Below are 23,315 nucleotides of genomic sequence, written 5' to 3' on the forward strand. Positions count from 1 at the left end.
GATCAAATGTAAATACAATGAAATAATACCAACAGTTTGAACAAACACAACTAAACGTGCAGAAGAGTAAAGACTGGATATAAAAATGTGTTTGTTTGCCAGTTTTGTCCATGTATTTTCTGCCCACTCTCAACACTGGATGTCAATCCTCGACACACCGCTTCCATAAATCCACTCCTGCAGTTCCACGGTTCTGACTCGGGGGTCACAGGGGTCTCGGGCTTCGCTCGCATTGTTGATTCATTCAGCTTCTGAACATGGATGCCGAGCCACGTAATGAGGAAGGAAAAAGCGAGGAAGTGATGAAGTGAAAAGGGAATGGAAAAAAAAAAAAAGAAACGAGAAGGACCATTACAGAACTTTCTCCGGCGGAGCACAGAAAGTGAAGTGCTCGCCTTCCTGTCCCTTGTGGTGCACAACAATCCTGGTATGATGCACATTCAAGCCCGTCCATTGTTTCTCGCTGCTTATTTATGTTGCCGGGGCACACGGCCAACAGCAATAAATCTCAAACTGCCCCGGGGGTGGCATAATAGGACAGGTCGTAGAGCGAGGGAGAGAGAGAGGGAGAGAGGGATGAGACTGTAAATCCAACACTGCGCCACTGACGAAAAGAGAGAGAGAGAGAGAGACGCATGTATGGACTGAAATCATTTCCACTTCCTGGCGGAGACGAATGAAGCTTCTATGCTTTTCAAATGGAAATGTGGCGACACACGAGTAACAAGCGCGACGCATGAATTACATTTAAATAATTTCCTGAAACAGACGCTTTGTTGTTTACTCTCCTCCACGCGTTCATTCGTCTTCTCTGGGATTATTTCTGTTTTTTTCTGTTAATAATTCAGTGACTTTGACTGAGAATGTTTGAGTCGGATCTAATGCACCGGAATGTAAACGGACCGGAACCTTTTCCACAGAAGAAGAATGAATGTGTGACTCTATTGTATGATCAGTGTGTGTTTGTACAAAACTTTATTTTCATTGTAATATTGACATTAGAAAATGATCTTAAGCTCCACCCACTGAAAACACTTTCTGGATATTAAATCTTGTTGACCATAACCACACCCATTCTGCTGTGATTGGTCAAACATAGAGGTATGTCACCACGCGTCATCAATCCCGGAAGTCTCCACCTCCAAGGGTCTGGGGAGTGAAGCCGTTATTACGTCATAATGGACTCTCGTAACCTCTCGTTCGCCCAGATTTCAGAGCAACTTCATAAAGTAATGAGTTGAAAACATGGTCGTGACGAGGAACTTTGGAATTTTGAGAACCTTTTCATGAACATATCGGTTCATTTTGATTACTGTTGAATTTACATTCAGCTGCTTTTTAAGCAAAATTATAAAACAAATGTTGATATTTTATGGTATCTTGTTAGTTTTTTTAATGTTTGCATCAAGTTACTAGAGTTGTAAGATAATGTTGACGCAATAAAACATGTTTATTGTTAGTTATTTAATGCTTTATATTTCAATAAAGTGTGAAATATTATTAAATAATAAAGATTATCTATCCATCCACCTATATTTACGCATGTTTCTCTCAAAATTCAACTTCCGGCCACTAGATGTCAGCAGTCATTACGTCCTCCACAGCCAAATGAAGAATGAAATACCATGAGATCCCAGCGATGACTGAGGACGAGAGGATACAATAAACTCCAGCAGCTTTTAAAGCTGATGTTTGGACATATTTTAGTTTTAAAAACAAATGAAATCAGTTACGACTTCGTCATGTGGTCTGTAAATTCTGCAACACCAGAGTCAAGTACTCGACAAGTATATCGCAAAATATATCGTATCGTGGTCAATGTATCGTGATACGCATCGTATCCCAAGATACCTGACAATACGCACACACTTACAAGTTACCCATTCTTTCTATCCATCTATCTATCATTTCCAATGATTTAGAGAAGTGAAAATATAAGTAGTAGATAAGTACCAGGGTTCCGATTTTAGCTTGAGGCTTTGGAACCTTGATCTTTACTATGTGGAGTTTGTGTTAGAAGAACAAATAAATCCAAACTTTTGAGTGTGAATCACTTAAATGTGAGGAGTGGAACCAAGCACCTTGTTCAAGGACACCTTGACAAATCTTCCAATCCATCCACTCAACATCTGAGCTGAACTGATCAAAATAAAACAACTGTCCATTATTAACCTTTTTATATTTACCCTCTAAAAAGTGTAAGTCAGTTAAGAGCCGGGAGCAAATCTAGCCCACTATGTTATTTTACGTTTCCCAAGAGAGCCTTGAAAGTTTACGGCTGGTTGTTTTCTATCAAGAGTTGATTTGTGTCGTGTGAATTTATGTGTACATTTGTGGCTCAAGAAGTTTCCCATGTGAGGCTACGATGTATCAGGAACCACAACCACCACAAAGAGAGACAGTGTAGTTTCAGATTCTCTTTCGTTACAGTGACATATTGTTCAATTTGAATATATTCAGTTTTTTTTTATTGAAACCAACAATTATCCTCGAATATTCAAAGCTTTTTCATTTTTGTGCTGCGATAAATCTTTTAGCCGATAGATGGCAGCAGTCATCACATCCTCCGCAGTTGAAAGATTAATGAAATCCTGGCGATGGCTGAGGACGAGAGGATACAATAAACTCCGGCAGCTTTTAAAGCTGATGTTTGGACATATTTTGATTTAAAAAAAAATGAAAGCAGTTACGACTTCATCAAGAGTCATGTGGTCTGTAAATTCTACAACACCCGAGTAAAGTACTCAACAATACTATACATATATCCTTACTACAGTAGCACAGTATAGGGTATCGTTACCCCTGTAGTCTCAACCTGAAGCTTTACTATTTTTAATTATCATCACACTTGATCTCAGCAATATATAAATATATATATATATACAATGTTAAAGATTCATATATTCTTTATAGATTAAATTTACTCTCTAAAGACTGAAACACATATTTGCAAAAAGGTATGGAATAATCACCTGAACACAACTGCGTTACAAAGGTTTGTTTCCACGCATGAGCCTACAGACTGCTGCCGTCTCCGAATATGTCGAGTCGCTCTCGCTCACGTCAGGTATCAAGTTTAACACCCGGGACTTCTTAAATTGTTTTCCTGTAAAATCCCTCTAGTATTGGATTTCCCCTCCTGTGTTCTGTGATCCCTATTTTAGTTTTTTTTTTTTTTGATGTAACGCTCTCTCTACAAGCAAAGGCTGCCAGAGAGAGAAGGAGATTCGGAGGCGCCACAGTCAGGTACGGCAGCCGATCGGTGATAAGAGGCGAAGATGTGAAGCTCTGACATCCGTGTCTCATTTAATAAGTGATGCGAGGGCCACGGCGGATCGACGGCGACATCAAAGAACCCGGGGATCTGACTACAGGGGAGATGGAGCCATTGTGGGATCAAAGTGTCACGAAGAGAGACTGCAGGTGGGGCGGGGGGGTGGTAGGACCCTATAGAATGAGTACATGCGACATCCAGCAGCAGAGGTAGACCTGGTGTGTATTTGTGTGTGTGTGCGGCTGATGAAAGTACAGTATATGTTGCACGGTGTACCGACTATCAGACGGTGTGTTGCCTGTGAGGTCCACGCTGCTGTGAACTGACCAATTATCTCAGTGCGTTAGCGGCTTGAACGAGACGATCCAAGTTGAGACTAGGGGTGTGAATACAGGGGTAACGATACCTTATACTGTGCTACTGTAGTATCAAGGATATATGTGTAGTATTGTCGAGTACTTGACTCTGGTGTTGCACCACATGACTCGTAACTGCTATCATTTGTTTTCAAACCAAAATATGTACATACATCAGCTTTAAAAGCTTCTGTAGTCCACTGTATCCTCTCGTCCTCAGTCATCGCCGGGATCTCATTGTTTATGTAGCTGCTGAGGACATAATGACTGCTGCCATCTATCGGCTGAAATATTTATTGCAGCACAAAAATGAAAGAGCTCTGTGAATATTCGAGGATAATTGTTGGTTTCAATAAACAAACTAGACAACTCTAGAAACCTGCTTTCATCGCACAATGAAAACTTATATCAACAAAAAGAAATGTACATTTACCACTTTATCCAAGTGATCCAGTAACCCGTTCAACACTAGTTACACACTGATGGCAGTAGGCTGAAAAAAATGAACTCAGGGAGAAGATGGACGTGTTTCTAACGTGTATGTATATTGAATAAGATAATGTGTAGATTCAAGTGATGTGTGACTCTGTTGAATCATCAGTGTGTGTTTGTACAAAACTTTATTTTCATTGAAATATTGACATTAGAAAATTATCTTAAGCTCCGCCCACTGAAAACACTTATATTTGTCTAGAGATTAAATCGTGTTGACCGTAACCACGCCCACTCTGCTGTGATTGGTCAAACATGGAGGTTTGTCACCTTGCGTCATCAGTACCAGGAGTCTCCAACTCCAAGGGTCTCGTTGTATAAATAAAGCGGGGCATGATTACAGGTGGCTGGAGGAGGAGTGAAGCTGTTATTACGTCATAATGGACTCTCGTAACCTCTCGTTCGCCCAGATTTCAGAGAAACTTTATAAAGTAATAAGTTGAAAACATGGTCGTGATAAGGAGAAGAAGACGTTTGAAACATACGAGTTGGGATTTCAAAAAACTGTAGCCCTTTAATGAATTGTCTAGAATAGAAAACAAAAAATCACCTTGTCAACATCTATATTTAAAAAAAAAGAACATAATTTAACAGAAAAGACTCTGATCCTCCAAAAATAAAACAAAAAAAAGATCCTACGAGCCGACGGGATGAACTCGACGTCACGATTCTATTTCAAAGCGCCGATGGATTTATGAATAGACGGGAACATCCTCACACCTACAAGTGTGGGCAGCGACATCACGAGTGCTACTATTCATAAACCTTGAAGTGATCCGCTGTAGATGCGTTCCTCGGATCCGACTCGCGGGTCAGAACATGACAAATATCGGCGTCGGCATTTTCCCGTGGAGTCACAGATGAATCCTGCCAACCTCTCCCGTCACACCACCACAGCGAGTGTGTGTGTGTGTGTGTGAGATGATTAATCCCGTTTTTGTGCTGTAAATATGGAGTGAATCAAGCAGCAGTGGGAGACAATGGGAGGAAGAGGGAGATGGGGGTGTGTGTGTGGGGGGGTGGGTGGGTTGCCAGTCTCCATGACCTCTCTCTGGATATTACTCCGATGATGCCCACCGACGTTTGAGGGATGCTGGACCAAAGTGACGGACAGCGGGAGGAGGAGGTTTCAGCTCCAGGGCTCAAGGCTGGACGAAGCCCTGCTCAAGAGCACGTACATGTCTGTAACATCTCCAGACTTCTCCTTTGTTCTGGAGCTTTGTTCGCCGACCGCCGACCGGATTTCTCCTCGGAAAGACCGACCTCTCCTCTTCCCTGCCTCTCGCTCTCTCACGGATGACTCCGGGTGTTTGTCGAACCCCCCGGAAATCAATCCGCGATTAATTACAGTTTTTTTTCTGAGAGCGGCCCAGTATCGAGCGAGAACACTAAAACAGGCAACCACGACACAGAAATGTGATCCAAGTGGGCAACAGTACACCCACTGAAAGTTTTTTGTTTTTTTTGTTCCGACAGACGCAGACTGATCTCTGTGTGAAGAGAGAGGATTTGGAGACGGAAAAATGAAACAAAAGGCTGAAGACAAACACTTTACAAAACCCGTAGCCAAGGACTTAAAACGCAACAAAACATATTTCTGTATCTGTGAAGGAGTTTTTATTGCTTATTTTAAAACAAAGTACAACATTTTTTCACCCATTTCTCTGTGTAGAAGAAAGAAACAGGGTTCTAATCTAGCTTCCAGTTTCTGTTCATGTGGGCTTTGTGTTAATGAATCATATCATGTCGTTGCCTGCTTAAGACCTTGGCTCTGGCAAGTGTGATCTGCTATCTGTGATGCCTCCGCAGCTACAGGACCAATGAAATCCCGCAAGATCCCGGCGATGACTGAGGACAAGAGGATACACTGGTCTCCAGCAGCTTTTAAAGCTGATGTTTGGACATATTTTAGTTTGAAAACAAATGAAAGCAGTTACGACTTCGTCAAGAGTCATGTGGTCTGTAAATACTACAACACCAGAGTCAAGTACTCGGCAATACTACACATATATCCTACAGTTCCACAATATCCTGCCATCCTAGAGAATGTTATACAGCCCCTGATGGGAAAATATCTTTTCTTTTTAGGTTTCAGGTTTGCATTATCGGTTATTATCAGAGTCAAGTACTCGACAATACTACACATATATCCTCGTTACTACAGTAGCACAGTATAAGGTAACGTTGACCCTGTATTCACACCCGTAGTCTCAACCTGAAGCTTTACTATTTTTAATTATTGAGCCAAGGACTTAAAACGCAACAAAACATATTTCTGTATCCGTGAAGGTGTTTTTATTGCTTATTTTAAAACAAAGTACAAATCTTTTTCACCCATTTCTCTGTGTAGAAGAAAAAAACAGGGTTCTAATCTAGCTTCCAGTTTCTGTTCATGTGGGCTTTGTGTTAATGAATCATATCATGTCGTTGCCTGCTTAAGACCTTGGCTCTGGCAAGTGTTTGTGATCTGCTATCTGTGATGCCTGTCTTTACGTCCTCCGCAGCTACAGGAACAATGAAATCCCGCGAGATCCTGGCGATGACTGAGGACAAGAGGATACAGTGACTCCAGCAGCTTTTAAAGCTGATGTTTGGACATATTTTGGTTTGAAAACAAATGAAAGCAGTTACGACTTTGTCAAGAGTCATGTGGTCTGTAAATACTACAACAGCAGAGTCAAGTACTCGGCAATACTACACATATATCCTCGTTACTACAGTAGCACAGTATAAGGTACCGTTGACCCTGTATTCACACCCCTAGTCTCAACCTGAAGCTTTACTATATTTAATTATCGAAAAATGAAACAAAAGGCTGAAGACAAACACTTTACAAAACCCGGAGCCAAGGACTTAAAACGCAAACAAAACATATTTCTGTATCTGTGAAGGTGTTTTTATTGCTAATTTTAAAACAAAGTACAAATGTTCTTCACCCATTTCTCTGTGTAGAAGAAAGAAACAGGGTTCTAATCTAGCTTCCAGTTTCTGTTCATGTGGGCTTTGTGTTAATGAATCATATCATGTCGTTGCCTGCTTATGACCTTGGCTCCGGCAAGTGTTTGTGATCTGCTATCTGTGATGCCTGTCTTTACGTCCTCCGCAGCTACAGGAACAATGAAATCCCGCGAGATCCCGGCGATGACTGAGGACAAGAAGATACAGTGACTCCAGCAGCTTTTAAAGCTGATGTTTGGACATATTTTGGTTTGAAAACAAATGAAAGCAGTTACGACTTTGTCAAGAGTCATGTGGTCTGTAAATACTACAACACCAGAGTCAAGTACTCAACAATACTACACATATATCCTACAGTTCCACAATATCCTGCCATCCTAGAGAATGTTATACAGCCCCTGATGGGAAAATATATTTTCTTTTTGGGTTTCAGGTTTGCATTATCGGTTATTATCAGAGTCAAGTACTCGACAATACTACACATATATCCTTGTTACTACAGTAGCAGAGTATAAGGTAACGTTGACCCTGTATTCACACCAAGCTTTACTATTTTTAATTATTGAGCCAAGGACTTAAAACGCAACAAAACATATTTCTGTATCTGTGAAGGTGTTTTTATTGCTTATTTTAAAACAAAGTACAAATGTTTTTCACCCATTTCTCTGTGTAGAAGAAAAAAACAGGGTTCTAATCTAGCTTCCAGTTTCTGTTCATGTGGGGTTTGTGTTAATGAATGATATCATGTCGTTGCCTGCTTAAGACCTTGGCTCTGGCAAGTGTGATCTGCTATCTGTGATGCCTGTCTTTACGTCCTCCGCAGCTACAGGAACAATGAAATCCCGCGAGATCCCGGCGATGACTGAGGACGAGAGGATACAGTGGTCTCCAGCAGCTTTTAAAGCTGATGTTTGGACATATTTTGGTTTGAAAACAAATGAAAGCAGTTACGACTTCGTCAAGAGTCATGTGGTCTGTAAATACTGCAACACCAGAGTCAAGTACTCGACAATACTACACATATATCCTTGTTACTACAGTAGCACAGTATAAAGTACTGTTGACCCTGTATTCACACCCGTAGTCTCAACCTGAAGCTTTACTATTTTTAATTATCGAAAAATGAAACAAAAGGCTGAAGACAAACACTTTACAAAACCCGGAGCCAAGGACTTAAAACGCAAACAAAACATATTTCTGTATCTGTGAAGGTGTTTTTATTGCTTATTTTAAAACAAAGTACAAATGTTCTTCACCCATTTCTCTGTGTAGAAGAAAGAAACAGGGTTCTAATCTAGCTTCCAGTTTCTGTTCATGTGGGCTTTGTGTTAATGCATCATATCATGCCGTTGCCTGCTTAAGACCTTGGCTCCGGCAAGTGTGATCTGCTATCTGTGATGCCTGTCTTTACGTCCTCCGCAACTACAGGAACAATGAAATCCTGCGAGATCCCGGCGATGACTGAGGACAAGAGGATACAGTGACTCCAGCAGCTTTTAAAGCTGATGTTTGGACATATTTTGGTTTGAAAACAATTGAAAGCAGTTACGACTTCGTCAAGAGTCATGTGGTCTGTAAATACTACAACACCAGAGTCAAGTACTCGACGATACTACACAAGTCTAGAAAGGCGCTATATAAATAGAGATTATTATTATTATTATTATATATCCTCGTTACTACAGTAGCACAGTATAAGGTACCGTTGACCCTGTATTCACACCTGTAGTCTCAACCTGAAGCTTTACTATTTTTAATTATCGAAAAATGAAACAAAAGGCTGAAGACAAACACTTTACAAAACCCGGAGCCAAGGACTTAAAACGCAACAAAACATATTTCTGTATCTGTGAAGGTGTTTTTATTGCTTATTTTAAAACAAAGTACAACATTCTTTCACCCATTTCTTGGTGTAGAAAAAAAAAACAGGGTTCTAATCTAGCTTCCAGTTTCTGTTCATGTGAGGTTTTTGTTAATGAATCCATCGTATCATGTCGTTGCCTGCTTAAGACCTTGGCTCCGGCAAGTGTTTGTGATCCGCTATACGTGATGCCACTTATTTGTTTTCATTTGTTCAGGCTTTTCCTTGATTTTCTGGAACTTCTGTTGTGTTATCAGTTTTATCTTGACCTTTAAAGTATATACTTTATTGAATATTGTTTTGATTGTTTAAGCGCTTTGTGGCCCTGGTCTAGAAAAGCGCTATACAAATAAAAATTACTTACTTACTTACTAAAGAAACAGTGTCTTTATAATGGCCAGAACAAGCAAGTGTTACAGGGGTATTTTAAAAGAACTGCATGATAATATATTTATTTATTTAATTAATACTAGGTCTGTGTATTGGCAATAATCTGACGATACGATACGTATCAATTCAATCCAATTTGATTTAAAGTGTCTAATCATAACAAAGTTATCTCAAGGTACTTTACAGTTGAAGAAAGACTATCATCTGTGACGATACGATTTTTACGATGTTGTAGGAACAAGGATTTATCGTTTCTTTTAACACTTTTTCTGGCTTTTTACAGCAAAGAAATGAGCAAATACTTCTCAATATGTCACCTTGACAGCCAGATTTAACTCACGTTGCTTTCCTAAACAAATTGTACAAAAACCAGATGAGATTTCAGAATCAAACCCAATTAACCTCGCGCTACAAAACACGTAGCTTCAGCTCTTCCGACACAAACCCCACGAGGAGAAAAAGTTTGTGTCGCTTTCAGAACAATCGAACAAAAGCGTCGACGACATCCCACGCACACCGAAGCGTCGGCTGTCACAACACTGACGTCCGGACGAGACGATGAAGGCGACGGACGAGCCCGTCACGCCGCGAGGGAGACGGACGTCTGAAGCGTCGCCTCATTATGCGCTCGCCGAGAAATTACAGTCGCGAGCTAAAGAGTCGAGACGAGGATTCATCGGCGAGAGCGTCGTCATGACATTTACGCGTCGGACGATAATTGCGTGAACACACTTCAGACGGAGATGATTAGTTATAGTCTGGAGAACAAATGCTCGGACATTTGCAGAGGAAGAAAATCTATATTTTGAACAGATATTAGCCATTTTATTCACACAGATTTCACTTTTTCAGTGGTTGACTGTTGAGTATAGACAGTTCCTCCACTTTTTTTTAATATCTTTATTGAGATTTAAGAGATAAACATTTCAAAGAAGCAACATTTTTTAATGATTCCAACAAATTATGCTATATATATTTCCAGGCTTTTGCTCCTAAGCTTTGGAACCATCTCTGTGTTTGATGATCTACTGACTCCTTCAAGAAACATCTGTGTTTGATGATCTACTGACTCCTTCAAGAAACATCTGTGTTTGATGATCTACTGACTCCTTCAAGAAACATCTGTGTTTGATGATCTACTGACTCCTTCAAGAAACATCTCTGTGTTTGATGATCTACTGACTCCTTCAAGAAACATCTCTGTTTGATGATCTACTGACTCCTTCAAGAAACATCTGTGTTTGATGATCTACTGACTCCTTCAAGAAACATCTGTGTTTGATGATCTACTGACTCCTTCAAGAAACATCTGTGTTTGATGATCTACTGACTCCTTCAAGAAACATCTTAAGACAGTTTTATTTGTGATTTTCCTTGATTTTCTGGAACTCCTGTGTTGTTCTCGGTGCTATCTTGACCTTTAAGTATATATTTTATTAAATATTGTTTTGATTGTTTAAGCGCTTTGTAAGTAAGTAAGTAATATTTATTTATATAGCGCTTTTCTAGACCAGGGTCACAAAGCGCTTTAACAATCAAAACAATACTCAAAAAAGTACATACTTTAAAGATCAAGATAATACTGAGAACAACACAGGAGTTCCAGAAAATCAAGGAAAAGCCTGAACAAATAGAAACGTCTTAAGATGTTTCTTAAAGGAGTCAGTAGACTCCATCAAACGCAAAGATTGTGACCCTGGTCTGGAAAAGCGCTATATAAATATAAATTACCTACTTGCTTAATTACTTCATGAAGCTTCATCAAACAGTGTCATGTTGTTCAGAGGTCAGTAGGTGGCGCCATCAGTTTAAAAATGATGTTTTATTAGAACATTATAGCTTATTATAGCTTCATAATTTTTTTTTTCTCTTCAACCTTGTTTTTTTTTTTTTTAAATAATGCATTTTATTGAAATATTCAGTTTATCTTTCAACTGCAGCTCCGAGTGAGTCTTAAGTTCGCCATCTTCAATGTCTCTTCGCACAATAGAGATTGCCGACCCTTGACCTTGACCCCGTAAGAAAGGGCACGAAGGTTCAAGAGCGACCGAGGGGGCGACGGACAGGAAGTCCTCCTCGCTCTTCCGTCCTCCTCGCTCTCGCACAGAGATGTTTTCCACATCACGCATACTTGGAGCTCTGGCTCCTGAAGAGGGGAAGTGAACGTTGGCAGGAAGTGCTCGACGTGGGCCGGGACTTCGGATGATGTGGTTTTTCCGTACAGTGCACCGCGGCCCGGGGAGGACTCGAGTCGGGGTGAGGAAGTTTATTAGGTGGAAAACGTTTGCGTGAATTACGGTTAACGAGGAGTTGAATGGATGCTTGAATAAATAGATACGGTTTGACAAGAAGGAGTGAAAGGAGGTATTTTGACGACAGCATATGTGGACGTAGAAGATCCGGTAATCCATCCAATAATTATTCCAGCAGGGATGGATGGTGGGAAGTAGGGATGTCAACGTTTACAATTCTTTATACACATGCGATCGAAGCTTCGAAACTATTGTGTAATCGGTGATTCATGTTCTTTCTACTTTCAATTTTAATAGATAACCATCAGATGGTTCTGTCTCCATTCAAACCCCTCCTTATCCTATTAAAGAGAATTGTCACTTTGACTGTATCGACGTGGCCCTGAAATACTAAATATTGTATTTTGTATTTCTAGCTAGTATTTAGTACTGGTCTCTAAATATAACTATAGGGTTTTTTGTTTTTGTCCTTTTTTTTTGCATGTATCATGACGATTTATTACCCTTCAAAAATGAATATAAAAAGAATATTTGACAAAAAGTACATTTGTGTGAGATTTAAAATGAAAAGTAAAAAAGTTATGTAAAATACAATATAATAATACTTTAGTATATTTAGCTCCACTTTATTACTTAATGTTTATTCCTTTTTCTCAAAGTGGCCACTGAGGAAATGTAATTGCTTTACAGCAAAGCCCTTCCAGTAGTTATCAGACAAACCCTATTCTTGTAGACTCACTCAAATATATATTTGTATTATTTTCGGTTGTACTTACACACACCCATTTAATGTGACGCACAGTGCTCAAAAATCTGTCAAAGATGTTGGTAAAAAGCCACACAGCCTCACCACAAGGCATTTGTACTAATTGTAGTAGAGCCTTGCGGTGAAATATTACAAAGCCGCAATATTTACAAGTATAGTAGTAAGAAATTACGGCTGTACTCTATCGTATCTTTTAACGATTGTTCGTAAAAGCTTGAGTTGTCGCTGTCACAGACTCGTAACTTTATTGGCAACTCTCTCTCAGCTGCCACGTCACATGACCAAAACACACACACGTCATTGGCTGACAGCAGCTTGGCTTCGCTCTGCGAGGAGGTTCAGAAGTATGAAGGGAAAAAAAGACGTGTAAACGGTTATTGATTTTTCTCAACGGTTATGATTTATTATTCGTGTCACCGTTGACACGTGTAAACGCCGACACACCGGTTTCAAACATGACGAAGAATGAAGGGAATATAGTGAAGTGAGACTTGATGTTTTAATTCTTTACCCACTGTTGTTGCATTTCAATTACTCTAACAATTGCATTTGTATATTTTAAAGCGAAACAAGATCAAAAATAAACATTGGCGTAATTAGATCAAGCTGACAGCAGATGGCAGCAAAAGCACTAATACATCTATAAAGCTGCAGTTCCATTTTTCTAATACCCAGAAAAACTGCTAAACACAAGATCACCTCTGTGGCTTTTTCATCTTACATTATAATTAGAAGGATTTCGGGATATTGTATTGTAATGGTTGAATAATAGATGTTGTTGCCTATAAACATATAAACACAAACACCATCACTAACACGTCACTATCAACTATTTGTTATTAATAAATCTTACTATTAAAACAATATAATCTACTTACATTTTTACTAAGAGAATTTCGTTTGTTTGCTGCTATGAATCTATTCTTTTTATTTGTATTTAATCTTATAAAAAAACGTATTATCCGTTTTTTTCATGGCAGTGCGTATAGATGCAGTGGTTGAAGGCATTTTATGTTTTAGGTTTAAACTTTATGCTTTTCCTCTTTTTGCTTTTAAAAATATATTTATAATACAGGAGTTTCGTACTCGTGTATAACGACTATTTTTTAACAGTTCAGTAATTTATCGTTGCTGTAGTTTTCAGTTTTGGCCACATGGCGTCGCCAGAATCGCTAGAAATCTACTGACAGTTGTGAAAAATGAGGCATAATCGATCATAATAAGCTCATAAAACAACAACTGTGGGACGTGTTGTAACAAAAGTGCTGCTCTGTGAGAGTCGTGTTGCTTAAACTGACTCAACCCTACATGGTCACATGGCTCTTAGGTCTGTTTGTTTGACAGACAAGCTCTGCATGTATTTTCTTAAATTTGAGGAAATGTTACTTCTACTTTATATATTTCAATGGAAGGATGGCAGTACCGCGTCTCATATCAAGGAATATCTGGGTTTTTGTGGGTCGATTTGAGGCAAAAGCTTGCTTGACGGAGCCAACAAGGACTCCTGCTTAAGGGCACTTCATCACAAACACTAGGAAAGCTGCCAACATTAGTGATAAGTAGATAACCTGCTCTACTTTCTCCTGCTCAGAGACACTTCCTCTCATAAAGCTCGGACAGACAATCGACGGAGTAGAATTTTACACGAGTAAAACTAAATTCTGTCCTGTGTCAGTGCTTCTGAAGACCTCAGAAGGTTCTGCAGTTTAATTAAACATAGAGAATTTAAGTTGTTACAGGTGCAGCGGGTGAAATGAATATATTTCTCTGCTACATTCAAAGTCATCAAGACATTCCCCAGGATTCCGGACAAACTAGTTTGACCCCAATTTGAGTTTCTAACCGTCACTGAATGAGCGGAAATGGTCATCTCTGCTGGTCGACTACACAATGGCCGCCGCTGGTGTGAACCGGACGGTCTTGCAGGGCAGCTTGAAAACCCAGAGAAGGGAAGGAAGGAGGAAGAGAAGGATGGAAGACACTTTGGCTTCTGACACGAGGAGGAGGAGGAGGAGAGGAAAAGGTGGCTGACACCGGAGAAATGAACTCGTACTCATTGAATCACAAATGAGGAGAAGCTGAAACTCAATAACCCGTGTGGCACAAACACAGCTGCTAATCCAATTCCCTGACATCCGGTCGTGCAAATTTATTTATATTAACAGGGTTCATAGTTTATCAAAGACACAGGATATGACTTGCACTTTCATAAAATAATTATTATATCAAGACAAACAAAAAAGTGTCTTACAACAAAGATGACAAACTCTACTGATTATCTTATGAACAGACAAAAATAATTCAACATTTTGTAACTATAAAAAATTTAGATCGGTTTTTGTTTTCCTAAATAACTGAAGCTTCAATGTTCGTGGAGTAAAGCTTTTTTTGCAGACAGCAGTTGACCAGCCAAACCACCAGAGGGCGGTAGATACCTTAGTTTGCGACGGATATTTCACTTTCGCTTCTGACCTGCAGGTGTCAGTAATTTGCACTTGTTTAACAGAGTCATCAACTCTTTCTCTAATGAACAAGATCTTACTTTTAATGCAGTTTAAATGAACAATAAAATGATCAAAAGCCCTTAGAGCATCATAAGAAGAAATCGGAAAGAACACTTTATTTGATTCGATAAAATCTTAAAAACTATGGTAGTTTAAATCTCTAAATAAATGAGTTTGTGGCAATTAAATATTACTAATTTAATAAAGAGTGGGCGACATGACGATATACATATGGTAGAGACGATAGAAAAATATTAAATCCGCCTTTTTTCTTCTATTGATTTAATTTACTGGACAACTGTTTTGTTTATATTAGTTGTGGGTTTGGCTAACATACATTTATTTAAAAGACATCACCATTCTTGTTGAAAATAAAATGATAGATTATAGGTTTTGTACTTAGTAGAGGGTACTTTTGAATCAGGTTTTTTTAAGCTATTACATTTTTTTTAAAAGTACTTATCGTATCGACAACTGAATTTTTGGTATCATTACAACATACAGGTAGTTCCTAATAAAGAGAAAGATAAAGTAAGCAGTTTTAGTTTTATTTTGGATAGTACGTTTTCAAGTTATTCTATCAAGAAATACAATAAAGTGTATCCATCCATCCATCCATCCATCTGTATGGTGATATAACATGATCCATATTGTGATAGAGGACAAGCAAACAAAACACTAAAACCATAGCCTAGAGTAGAACCGCTTGGTTTTATTTCTTTAGACATTTTCTCAGTTCATATGCTATGATTGTTCACTCAAATATGAAATCCCCACTAGATGGCGGTCTTTCTCAATAACGCTCTCTTGCTTGAACAAAAAACATATTTTCATTAAAAAACACAAGTGTAGGATAATAAAAAAGACTTACAGAGCAGAGGTGAGGTAGAAACCTCTCTATGTCGTTCATGTCGATGCCGACGTCCTCCTCAAACTTATTTCTGTTCATCCTGAAACAGAGTAAACGCAGACGGATGAGCGAGTGAGAAGGAAAAAGACTTGAAAATGGTAAGAACTCTCACCCCTCTCTGTCGATGTGCGGCAGGTGCTTTGGCGTTCCTCTTAAGTGTTTCCTGTGGAAGTGGCTGAAGTCCAACTTCTCCGGCTGCACGTCCCAACCAGCACCTCTGGAACCAGGACGGTGGTTAGTTTGGACCCTCTGGTCGACGCAGATGTCAATATGACAACATGTTCGGAGAGTGAAGTGGCTGAAGTCATTACCATGGTAACTCTGATGCCTGTTCTAGTAAGTTTTTTTCTTGCATGGTTCTAGAGCTGCGATCGTTGGACATCACTTAGTCGTGATAGATATTACTTTAATTAAAGAACTTGTGAAAAAAAAACACCAGAAGATTCATTTCTAGAGGTTTCTATTGACAAGAATCTGATCATATGATCCGATATATCGCAATACTGTTGGAACAACGATATACGTGTACTATTCTTAAACTTAATCATACAAGGGGCCAAAATATTTTAGTGATGGAGGCCCTGAAAATGTATATTTAAATATAAGGAAGTAGCAATTTGATTTTAAATATTGCTACATTTTGTCTTAATCACTCTGTATTTAATTTCCTTCACAAAACAACGTAAGTTTAACTAGAACAAGAAATAAGAATCAGGCAATACGATATGTCTGATGATAGAGGGGAAATGATACGATATGGTGATACTAAAGTAACAAGTATATATGTGTAGTATTGTCGAGTACTTGACTCTGGTGTTGTAGAATTCACAGACCACATGACTCTTGACGAAGTCGTAACTGATTTCATTTGTTTTCTAACCAAAATATGTCCAAATATCAGCTTTAAAAGCTGCTGGACTCACTGTATCCTCTCGTCCTTAGTCATCACAGGATGTAATTGTTTATCTACCTGGGAAGGACGTAATGACTGCCGGTATTTAAATAGCAATGAAAAAAAAAAGCACTAGCGTGAATATTTCCATTTTAATTTTAAATCAAAAAATGGAAAAAAAATATTAAAGCCTTTTTCATTATAACCAAGTTGAAATTATTTTTTTTAAAAAGCGCAATAGTTTAACCCCTATTGTTTTCTGCTTATGTTCAAATAAATTCAAAATGTCTGAGACTGTGAGAGGAAACCAACGTAAACATCTATGGTTTCCTAAGCTGGGAAACAAACATGTGAAGTCACTGTGATTATATAAAGATTTACAGTGACATACCCGAGCGAGTCCATGGTGTTGGCGGCCCATATGTCTGTTCCTAAAATGTCAAAGGCGACGTCTCTGTTCCCGTTCTGGAATAGAACAGCAGGAAGGTAAGAAACATTTTTTTAAATCATATTTTAAAAAGCTTTTATTCCCCATTTGGTCCATTATTAACCCCGACAATAACTTCAAACACAATATTAACTTTCTAAGAACAGTAAATGAATGAAAAAAATGTAATAAAAATATTAAGATCCAGTGAGATAGAGATATATGTAAAAAAAAGTTTAACCAAACTAACCAAACGGTAAAAGTGTGTAACAATATTAATGATCTTTGATATCATTCATCAGAAACCATCGATAATCTCAAACACAAACGTGTGTTTTCACCTTTGCTGGACCTTTAAAGTGGTTGTTTCGGCCTCGGCTGCCAGAGCGAGAGCCAGAACCGGGTCTGGATCCTGAACTTGGCCTAGAACCTGTGCTCCCATTGCTGCTGTGTTCCCATTCGTCCTGCAGGGGGAGACAAAATTCTCTTAATCTTTTTTCTAAAAGACCTTAGTGGATTTACATTTGAAGGTCTACTGGTTCAGCTGTTTTCCCAGAGCACAGAAGTACATTTTAATAAATGTACAAATGAATGAACATATGAGGGGATGAATGATTGTGATGTTCGATTGTTTCATGTTTCACAGGCAATAAATCCCGTAAATAAACTTCACTACTTTATAGATCAAACCAAACTTAAACCTGTGAGTACAGTCCAAACAATATATACATGTACTGATGAGTTTTTTTTTAAAGGGTACAATTCTATGATTATAGGATGATAATATTTGACAGTATTTATGAATCATTATAATCAATTATCTCTCACAGTTAATATGATAATAAAGAGGAGTTTTAGTTGTAATTTCTTTAAAAGATGAATAAATAAAATAAAAGCACAAGGATGAAGAATGAAGACTCTTTTCTCATCTTCAAGTCTTGGATTTTCAATGTATTCTTGAAAGGTATAAATTATAATGAACTACATACTTCCTTAATTCCCATAAACCAGCCTCGTTTACAGTACTTCCGTTCAGGGATTTTAACAGGAGAAATTCTGCTTTTAATTTATTCTGTTGTTAGCTAATAGCAAATGGACTGAACAGATTAAATTCAAGAGAAGAGTCAAATGTCAGCAGATGAAGATGAAAAGGATTTCTAGCTTCAATTGTGGTAATGAATCTGGTTATATGGAGGTTAAAACTGAACAAGTTCGGCTACATTTTGTGTTTGTTAAGTACATTTGTACGTTTGTGTTTTGTAAAGCAATGCACTGCATTTAAAAACATTATTTATTTGTTGTATTTATATATATATATATATATATATATATATATATATACACCGTAAATTCCGGACTACAGAGCGCACCCGATTAAAAGCCGCATGCTCAAATTTTAGAAAGAAAATCAATTTTGTAATTATACAAGCCGCACCGGATTTTAAGCCGCAGGTTTAAACATCCAAAAAAATGAACTACCGGTAATTCACGTCCATTTCTTACACTTAAATAAATAAAGCACAGTGTTATTCTTCTTAAGCATTGTTCAGATATTTACAGTCCGAGGAACCAGCGACAAATGCACGAGGCAGGTGGACAAACTGTCCGTGTCCTTCAACCGGGGAATTATTTCTTCATCACGCCGGCAACACGGATGAGTAGTTTGCTTTTTTCCACCTGATCGTAACGCAGTGATTGCGCGGATAAACGCGAATTCACGGCGGGCCGTCCTGCGTCTCTGCGCCTCACCTAGGATTCACTTAACGCAGCCTTTTTTCTGGACAATAATGGACTCGAACATTGGACACTGATCGCGGGGATTTGACTGTGGGGTGTCGTGGCTGTTCGTTGTTTTGTTCATGTTTGATTGATCCTCCTTTAAGGAGGGCTTTTTGTTAAATGTTATCAAGTAAATATATTTTGATTAACTTCTATAACGGCTTCATGTGTGGTCAGTGTTGTTAGAATTAATGCTGTCACTCTGGAGGGTCACCAAGTCCGCACCAGAGCTCCACCCCATGAAGAATGTGTGTGTGACGATCTCTCGAGGAGTTATGTGAGAAGGTCCGTTACAAAACGTCAGAGGTACTTCATCCATATTTATGATTTCATCTGGCCCGATGGAATTCTCCGCTATCTTTGTTTGAGTGAATGTGCGGAATGAAGTAAGTTTCTCCTCGTAGTCGGGAGGGAGCTGCTGCCACAAAGTTACTCATTCATTCTATTGGTCTACTGTTGCTGAGCAAAATGGTTTTCCCGCCACGAAAAAAAAATGAATAAGCCGCACCGTAGTATAAACCGCAGTGTTTAAAGTGTAGGAAAAAAGTAGTAGCTTGTAGTCCGGAATTTACGGTATATATATATATATATATATATATACACACATGTTTTACTTATATCTATAATTTTTTATTCATTCACTATATGCAATATTAAAAACATTTATTTATTATGTTTATATTATATTGCACTATTTACAACTTATTAATATTTATATTTATACAATCACCAAATGCTGTGTTTTAAGCGGTTGCCAAGCAACGACATTTCGTTGCCAGTTTTTCACTGCTGTGTTCTTCTGTGCAATGACAATAAAGAAAGTCTAAAGTTATTAGCTCACGCTGGTTCGCTGCACCTGTGCTGTGTCTCAAATCACTTACTTCTCTTAGTATACTAGAAGTAAGTTTGCATCAGGATAGTGTACGTACTAACTAGTAACTAATTCTCCACAGATAGTATGTCTCGAATCAAACTCTGCTGCTTCGCACTAACAGGAAATGACGCAACAGTTTCTTCTTCTACGACTATTTAACACTGATTTCAACTAGCTGTTGGAACACTATCGCCACCTGCTGGCAGCACGTTTGGTAAGTTTGGAAGAAGAAATAAAGAAAAAATATGAGAATCGAAATATTCGGGAGATATTTACGCCTGTATCAGCACCGAAGACGTGTCATCCTCCTACTGCTGCTGAAAATACACCTGTATGTATATACATATGTATATATATTTGACGTAACTTCCGTTTACAACGTCACTAAGATGGAGCCGTTTAGGGTAGATAGTGTCCATCGATCCATACTCAGTTTTGTGGGCGTTTTAGTGACAATGTAGTGTGCAGGGCGCACTAAATTTCGCATACTAAGACTTGAGACGCACTAACACACTAAAAATACTAACTTTGAGTACGCAAGTATGTGATTTGAGACACAGCTCTGGACTTTATTTTCCCTTAATAACATATTTTCTAGATTCAGAGCAAAGATCTTTAGGTCCATTAAAAAACGTCAACTCTCCGGGCTCACATGTAATAAATGTTGAATTAATTTCCAAGATACAGTAAGTCTCTCATCACGACCATCTTTTGAACTTATTACTTTAAGAAGTTGCTCTGAAATCTGGGCGAACGACAGGTTACGAGAGTCCATTAACATTAATGTAATAATGGCAAGTCCCTTGGAGGTTGAGACTTCCGGGATTGATGACGCGCGGTGACAAACCTCCACGCTTGACCAATCACAGTAGAGTGGGTGTGGTTACGGTAAACACGATTTAATCTCCAGAAAGTGTTTTCAGTGGGCGGGGCTTTCAGATAATTTTCTAATGTCAACAATTCAACGAAAAGAGAGTTTTGAACAAAAACAGACTGAGTCACACACTTCTAGACACACTTAAATCAACACTTTAGCTGACATTTCATCAAAGTTATCAGAGCAGGTAATGGTAGTTGTAAACCAGCGCTAGCTAGAATAAGCTAATTAAAAAAAGAACATAAAGCTAGCTTACCATGTGGATTCGTTGGTCAGCAATAAGGGTTTAGACTCAACTAATAAAACCTTCAAATTGTACAACTGCAAACTCATCAGTCGTGAACTCACTGGTTTGGATGAACCTCGTCCCCAACTGCCCTCTTTCTTGTCGCTGTAGTCGTCCGTCCACTGGAGGAAAGTAGCAAAGAGGAATGTTAGGAAGTAGATCAGGATCACAAACAAGCATCAGAAACCATTTCTAAATCCTGTTGTTTAAAAAAAGATCCATTTAAACGTGGATCTACCCCGCATGTTGTTGCAGCTTCCCTCCCGCCTGCAGTGTCAACAACACCATCTCTCGCTCGTCTCAAACCCACCTCTGACATCTTGTGGCTGTTGTCCAAGTTCAGCTCCAGGTCTCCGTCCGGCTTGTCTCCCAGAATGCCTTGCACCTGGTACTCCAGCACATAGCTGTCGATGAAGCGCTCCAGCTCCTCGATCTCCTGGGAGCGAGTGCTGCCAGCCTCCGAGGATGCAGATGCCACCGAAGAGTTCTCCATGACAACCAGCGCTGCGGTGGCTGGAGGGGGAGGCGGGGGGGAGGAGGGGGAGGCAAAGTGACCTACGCAAGGGAGGAGGAGAGACCGGAAGAGGGGTGAGCGGAGATCTGGAGGCGAAAACTACATTTTTCCCCACGTCTTAAATCATTTCCAGAGATCGGTGCCGCAGTCGACGCGACGCCTCGTCTAAAAATACACTCGCGGTTATTAAACGTTTCTGCCGTCACGCTGCTCTCCGGTTTAAAGGTGAGTCATCTTCGTCGTACCTCCGTTACGAAACCCGACGCCGCATCGCCACGGCGTACAAAAGTCACGGCGTGGAAGAGTCGAGGAAAACCAGAAGATTGAGTTACTCTGCATCGCACCAGAGAAGACGTGTGGAATTTAAGCGGTTTTTAATTAAATAAAAACTATCAAGAGGTTGAAATAAACGTTGAAATAGAATTTTGAAAAGGGACCAAAGAATATTGAACGGTTCATATTTAAACATTCTTTTAAATAATTTGGGTTTTTTTTTGGAATAATCATTAAATAATTTCTATATTGAATAGTTAAGTATTTTAAATTATTGAATTCGAAAGTGAATATTTTCAAAAATTGTATTTAATTTACACATAAAATATTATAAGTTAATAAATACATATTTCAAATTCAATATTTTTTCTTTTATATCCTTTGACATTAAACACAAAAAGGATTGTTGGTATAATGGTGCCACAGTCCCAACATTTTTTAATACTGAATTTTAAAAGGCTACAGTTAAAAAGAATGTTGAATTTAGAAAATGTATTTAAAATAATAGATTTTTTTAAATTAAGATATTAAGATTAAATATACCTTCAATTTAGGAATTATTTAATTTAATTATTCAATAAAATAAAATAAAAATACATTTAAAAAAAAGCAACAACAATTAAATTAAATAATTCAAAGTTTCACATTTTTAAATACAACCGATATATATTTAAGTAATTCCATGAATCCTAGATAACAACTCCATCAACTTTAAAAATGTTTCAAGTACACTTCTTCTGAACAAACAAAATCCTTGTGGCCGCAGGGAACGAGAACAACAGTTCACACTGTTGCAATAACATTGTTCTAACAGTGGGTGGAGCCAGAAACAAATAAGTTCAATCTTGTGCTAAATATCTCAAAGAGTCATCAACACATTATTACTCAATAAACTGAAGATTTTTCCACGGACGATCGCTTATTTCATTTGAAATAGTTTAATAAATGACAAGACTAAGGATTACTATGAAGGATGATGAATGACTTATGTAAACTAAATACATTACACACTGGACTGTGATCTTATCATAAATGATTAGCAATAGCATGGACACGGTCCATCTTCCCAGGATTAACAAAATTTAGCCGTGAAGATAAGAGCGAAGAACGTGTGATGCTCTCAAGGCAGCGGTAGTTGATCCAAGTCTGTAACCAATCACTGCCTTGGACTGATGTTCGACCCGCCCACTTCATTTGCATAAGGACAACGAAAAAGTCAAAATGACAAAATGTTTAAATAAATGTCAAAATGTATAAATAACAAAATGTGTATTTATACGTAAAATATCTCCCTTCGACAAAAAATAATACATTTACATTTAATACATTATACATTTTGACATTTATTTATACACAAGTCATTTATCGTCCTTCATAGAGTACTAGTGTCACAAGCCACAACCAAATTCTGACCCATCTTCTGCTCTCACTCCCGAGCGATCACATGACCCCTGACCAGCTGGGATCGGCTTCCTGCCTGCTCGTCTACCTCCGTTAAGCTTCTTTACATCACGGCTTGATCAGCCGCCATGCAAAGAGGATTTATGTCCAGGAGCACCAAGAATTCTACCAGCTGAGCTCTGGGGACACACCGGGGGAGCCGGACCATCTCCGGGCCCTCGTCTGCACT

At 38.7% G+C, this 23,315-nt stretch overlaps 1 protein-coding gene across 1 annotated transcript in view; it reads right to left on the reverse strand.

Annotated features, from left to right (window-relative positions):
- Positions 1-23,315, reverse strand: part of ctif (CBP80/20-dependent translation initiation factor) — a 79,962-nt gene that overhangs the window by 43,822 nt on the left and 12,825 nt on the right. Inside the window, exons 2-7 of the mRNA XM_087790684.1 lie at positions 21,209-21,453; positions 20,961-21,020; positions 17,424-17,546; positions 17,047-17,120; positions 15,876-15,980; positions 15,725-15,803 (exon numbers count right to left, since the gene is read on the reverse strand). Coding sequence (XP_087646810.1) covers positions 15,725-15,803; positions 15,876-15,980; positions 17,047-17,120; positions 17,424-17,546; positions 20,961-21,020; positions 21,209-21,391 — 624 coding nt within the window. The 5' untranslated portion in view covers positions 21,392-21,453. The remainder of the gene's footprint in view (positions 1-15,724; positions 15,804-15,875; positions 15,981-17,046; positions 17,121-17,423; positions 17,547-20,960; positions 21,021-21,208; positions 21,454-23,315) is intronic.

The sequence above is a fragment of the Callionymus lyra genome, chromosome 5 (assembly GCF_982586985.1).
Source record: "Callionymus lyra chromosome 5, fCalLyr1.hap1.1, whole genome shotgun sequence".
NCBI lineage: Eukaryota > Metazoa > Chordata > Actinopteri > Syngnathiformes > Callionymidae > Callionymus > Callionymus lyra.